The 5,866-nt window shown below is 38.9% G+C and overlaps 1 protein-coding gene across 1 annotated transcript; it reads right to left on the reverse strand.

Annotated features, from left to right (window-relative positions):
* Window positions 1-2,425: 2,425 nt before the first annotated feature.
* LOC138026850 (ryncolin-2-like) lies at window positions 2,426-4,333 on the reverse strand. Its single transcript, XM_068874306.1, has 3 exons — window positions 4,082-4,333; window positions 3,327-3,707; window positions 2,426-2,948 (listed from the first exon to the last, which is right to left on the reverse strand). The coding sequence occupies exons 1-3, from the start codon at window positions 4,308-4,310 to the stop codon at window positions 2,692-2,694; spliced, it is 867 nt and encodes a 288-aa protein (XP_068730407.1). The 5' UTR covers window positions 4,311-4,333; the 3' UTR covers window positions 2,426-2,691.
* Between the last annotated feature and the right edge of the window lie 1,533 nt (window positions 4,334-5,866).

Below are 5,866 nucleotides of genomic sequence, written 5' to 3' on the forward strand. Positions count from 1 at the left end.
AGATTGCATTGCCGCAACCTTTTTTTAGCAGCCAATGAAAAATGGTGTACTGTCGAACTTTACCAGATCTCACATTTCCAGAGACAGAGTGAGATCTGGGTACGAGATTAGATTTCTTCCTCAAATGAAGGGTTATCCTTCATTGTCAGTTTGCTCCAAATGAAGACTAATCCTCCATTTAGATTACTCTGTCCCAGGGCTTGTGGTAACAAATAAAAAGAAAAAAAGTAAAAGCAGCACCTGGACAGGATTTGAACCCGGAGAACCCACTCAGAAGGAATTGTTTTAATCCGCTTAACAACTAAAGATCAACTGACTAAAATATGTGCCGATTATTTACCAAAACTATTTAGTATATATATAAAATCATGGCTGATATATGGTTAAGTCTAAAGCTTGATTTTAAAATGGTTAGCCTTTTCTTTAAGTTTGGTAACCGACATTTTTCACTGTGTACGCTTGCTTCTTAGCGGGTGTTCATACACGTTTACAGCGGCACTTTTGGAAGAAAAATTATTAACATTAATAAATAATGACGACCTAGCAGTTAGTGATGTGGTAGTCTAGTGGTTAAGGGAATGGGTTAGTAATCACACGTTCCGAGGTTCGAGTCCTGCGAATCCAGACATTGGGGTTTGGCTTTTAAAGAAATAGGTATGTTCATTTCCATGGATCCCTATCAAGCTTTCATTGCCCAAAATGAACGATAATACTTCACTTGTAAGAAATTGACAATTAAGAATAATCCTTCAATTGACGGAGAGACTTGGTTGAATTGATCGTCCTCTTCCTTAGAACATTTTTTCACTCTCCCCAGCTCTCCAACACCTTTTACTATCAAACATGGCGGCGTTATCCTTCGATGCTCATCAAAATACGCCAGCACTGCAGGCTATAAGCAAAAAAGAGTAGTAAGGTCGATTGAATACTTTTTAGCCTCCATGCTTGGTTGTTCTTTAGTGTGGAAGAGCTTTTATCGCTGATACATTATGACGAATTTAACAAGAGTATTACCTCAAAATTTCAATTTTTAGTAAGTCAGTGTAACTACTCGTTAATTTAGTAGCCTAAGATGTATATGATTTGCTGGGTTGCTAGAAACCATTACCATACTACCACAAATCGTTCTCGTTAAGCAAAACGTCGGTATTTAAATTATTGAAACAAAAATTGAAAATTTTTGGTGTGGAATGGAAGGTAGTATGCGAAAAGTTTCTAGCAAATGAATGGGACTGCTGTTCTTGTTATCTTTGAGTCAAACAGCATCTTAATGACTTGGAATGTTTTCCGTTTATCCCTGGATCATTATCAAAAGGATCCAAAGATAGTGATGGGATAAAATAGAGGGGATCCTCGCACTTTTTTAGGCGCATTTGTTCTCGTGAAAGAACTAATAAACAAAAAAGGGTCGCACTTATTGTTTGTTATTTTTTTGCTATTTATTTGTTTGAGCAGGTTGAAGTCTTAGCAGCTATTCAGCTCATGTAGACCTGCTATACCCACCCACCCATATACTGGACAGTTTGCTTTTTCCAGATCACTTCTATCTTTTGTCTATAAGCCGCACTTCAACTAATATACTTTCTTTCATAGTGATGGCGCATTGTACGCTTGACAAGTTCATATGATGGTTGCCTGCCAACAGGCAAATTCAATGGTACAAATTGGAGCGCCAGACAGAATTCGAACCGAACCTCTTTTGTTATGCTCTACCCATGAAGCTATAAAAAATGGATCTCGGCTCCCCATTCAAAGTCATGTGATAAATGTGGTACAGCAACTTCTGACGGTAGACTGTGAGGAGTCCCTTCAAACCAGTCGGCGGCCCGGTTTTCTGAGGCAATCTTGTTTTGTCACGCAAACACTTAAAATTACCGAGGGAGGCTTGGGAAGAAGACTCCTCTTCCCAAGCCTTCCTCGATCATTTTGTGTTTGTTTGACAAAACAAGTCCGCCTCAGAAAAGCGGGCTGCTCGACTGATTTAAAGGGACTGCTCGCAGTCTAATCTGACTCTTGAGTCCGGCCCACAAACCATCATATCTCTTTGTCACAGTCAGAATGCATAATTACCATCAATAGTTGCCTTATCAGTTTCTGTAAAGCCTTTTATCTTGACAAAAATTAAGCATAGTGCTTGTTTCGTGTAAGTGAATAATAATTAATAATTCGAGATATTTACCCAGGAAGCTCCACTCACCCGGAAGTGGTTTTCAGGGAGAACCTGCATCCGGATCGAATTGGAATTAATTTAGAGATATCAGGGAAGTGAAGTGGGGCAGTTGCAAAATTTAGCCGCAAGTGTTATAGTCACCCAGTTACCAATAACGAGCAAATATCAGGGGTACTTTCCTTTCTTGAAAAATAAAAGGGTGAAAGCTATCATGCACACATGGAAAAAAGAAGAACATTAATCATTGGTCACCACTAGCGAACTTTATTAAAGCATTCCCAGCTTACTGGTTCTGTGAAACTAAGCAAGTGCTGATATATCTAAATCTACCCGGGATGATAACATGCGCGCTATGCTATACTAATATGTAATCGCAAGAAATCTCTTGTTGTGAAACCAAGTGAGTGTTTTACACGGCTTTGCGAGTTAAGCAGTTCGATTCATTGATGACCAATAAGATCCATCCCCTGGTTACCAACTGATAGTAACAGGCAGGCATGTGATACAACTGACACAGAGGCTTAAAAGTTCTGTGGTCGTATCTTCATCTCAGACCGCTTGACAGAGTAGTGACTATTTTTCCAATGATACCAGGTCATTCCACTTGCATCGGTCTTGCCATTAAGATACAGACCATTGAGGTTGGATAAGTGACACATCTTGTACCACCAGCCACCTTTATAGTTTGACGCACAGTTGCCTGAATAGTTATCATTATCGCGATCCTTGGTGCTAAACGCTTGGCCGCGGTGAAAGGCAAGAGAATCACCTGCAGTGCCTAAGTGAAAAAAAAACCCGAATTAATTAATCAAATACGAAGCAGTTTTAAAACTTTTTTTAAAATGCTAAAAATTCTTCAACGCACTTGAGATTGTTTGTTGTCTCTACTTTCCACCGACCTGAAATCGATGTAATGTGTTTATCACCACACGAGTGAAATGATTACCAGGCTTTTCAGTTTGCTGTGCGCTTGTTTTTGTTTTTTAGCTAACTCACTGTCTTACATGTACAACTTATTCTGTCAGTCAAAGCGAGATAAAATTCTTTGACATCACAGTAGCATTTCTATCAGTTAGAGAAGACTGTACCAAGTTGAAATGAGAAAGTGTGTCTATCTTAATTAACACAGGATTGTTAATCGCCAGAGTTTTCAAACCTGAATATTTCCCCAAACTCAGCTGGTATTTTGCTCGCTCACTTGCCACTGTAACTGAACTGTACTCGGCAAATGCTGTATTTCCATGAATGTCTTCCAAGTCCACGCGAAGCTTGTTCCTGCTGCTTACAGTCAGGCGGTGAATCTTGTCCAATCCAAGCCAAAACTCTCCACTCAGATTACCAAAGCCTCGTTTGTAAGCGTCCCAAGTGCGGAAGAAATCTACGGAGCCGTCTTGTCTTTTTTGAAAGACCGTCCATCCTCCGCCAGCCGTTTTGTGATCACAGTACACTTCAAATTCTCCCAAACCATCGGGATCGATTTTGTACACACCACTGATCTTTTCGCCAGAATTGTAAACATTGGCGCAGTTCCTGTAGACTGAAAATTACACAAGCGGGATTAATTTCTGTCAATCTCTTATGTTTTGGTGATATCCTTACAAAGTTTTCTGGGATGGAAGCGGAATAACTGGATCTCTCTTTGTTCCATATTCACTTTCCATATTCGTTAGTCTTTAACAAAAAGCATGAAATTCTTTATTCCGAATGTTCGAACGCTAAATATTCCTTATTCATTTTCTCCTATAAATGAGTTAGATGGACGTCATAGAGGAATATACCATACAGAGCTAGCAGATGCAATTTATCGACCTTAATTTAAGTGCTTTCTGCGAAGAAACCCGGCCATGCTTTCGAAAACTTCAACCCCTGATTTCTGAGAAGTAAGAGTATTTAAAATGGAGAATTGCAAACCTTTGTCATAAGAGCCACCACTTTCGTTTCTTTTCAGCGCAGCGATTGCTTCTTTGATCTCAGTGAGTTGCTGCTCGATTTTTTTACAGCAGTGTGGTCCGGCGTAGAAGTTGTTATTCATGTTGTACTGAGGTTTACTTATCTCTGGGTTTTTTGTTGGTTGCACCGAAGTATTGGCAAATGTCCCAACAAAAATCCCGGTAAAAAGCAGAGCTAACTGGAATGTCATTATGCACGGATGCTTTGAGGAAACTCTTGTATGAAATTGAAGCAAAAACTGCTAGTATAAAATGATTTCTAAGACTTAATTCTGCTCCATTTCATTTACTCTTTCCAAACTAGATTTTTCTTGTCTCTTAGCTCTATTTTGGGAGTGCTGAATCATCGACTCCTTTCAATCAAATAACAACACATTGTAGTGACAGCAGACTAGTTTTTTTTGGACAAGCAGAAGACAATTTTACGAGGCAGTAGACCAGTCTCCTTTGACGAGAAAATATTTTGCGGCTCAAAATTTTATGATACGATTTATTCAGTAAAAGAACATGGGCACCCAAAGAATAATTTCGGTAATTGTCTGTTCGGAAGGAACGTGGGTTAGCATTTTCGACTATTCGAACTCAGACTTTCGAGGTGCACTAAGATTTTGGACATTTTTTCTTAACAGTTTTTCTAGATATTTTATAATTGTAGTGAAGAGTCTGAAGAATGCGTAGAAATTTCGAAACCACATTGAAGAACGCTTAAATTTTACTGAGCTGAGAGTCAACTGTGATATTGGAATAAAACTCAGTGAAGATTTATAACTTTTATCATTTTGGCCAGAGTTTGTTTGAGAATCATACTTTAAGCAAACGATTTTCTTTTTGCGAGGGATGAATGGAAGATAAGCCTGAATGTGGTGTCTGTATATTTCACCGAGCCCTAGTCCATGGACAGCCTCGATGGCCCAGGTCTGTTGGTTACTAAATTGGACTTGTGATGGATTGCCTAAGTGGTCGAGCACAAAAATCAGTCCAACGATGCTAAACACAAACAACAAACGGCTAACGTAGAGAACAAATTTACATTATGCCAAAGATGAAAGAAACATGTTTGATCTTTGCTCAGAGAGAGAGAGAGAGAGAGAGAGAGAGAGAGAGAAAGAGAGAGAGAGAGAGAGAGAGAGAGAGAGAGAGAGAGAGAGAGAGAGAGAGAGAGAGAGAGAGAGAGAGAGAGAGAGAGAGAGAGAGAGAGAGAGAGAGAGAGAAAGAGAGGCGTTGGATTTTTAAGCTTTTGTGACAAGTATTAATTTCATTTACGCGGAATGCTAATCTTTCTCTGTTGACTCCGGACAACAAACACGCCAAAAACAAATACAGACTAAAGCCGGAACTATTAAAAGAAAATGAATCGACAACAAATTGAAAAGATTTCTTAACCAGTATGTGACAAACCATGAATTTGTAGGACTTATTTTCGTTGTTATAGGGGTCGCCCCAGTTGGGAAAATCGGACATTATCATGAAGTGATTATGTTTTTGGTATTGTTCGGCCAATAATTATTCAAGGTCGTTCGATTGTCACTATAGAGTTTTGTTTTCGTTCTCGATCGGGTACAGAATAAGTTCAACGCTAAGTATTTTCCATAAGGATCATAATTTCGTTTCGGTTGTTATTAGTTTCGCTCTTCAATGTATTCGAGTAGTTTCATGTACAAAGTTAAGTCGAGAAATAAAAGCATAAGTTTAATAAGTTAAGATGTCGTCTCAATAACCTATACAAAATAATAGTCCTGTCTATTGT

The sequence above is a fragment of the Montipora capricornis genome, chromosome 12, assembly GCF_036669925.1.
Source record: "Montipora capricornis isolate CH-2021 chromosome 12, ASM3666992v2, whole genome shotgun sequence".
Lineage (NCBI taxonomy): Eukaryota > Metazoa > Cnidaria > Anthozoa > Scleractinia > Acroporidae > Montipora > Montipora capricornis.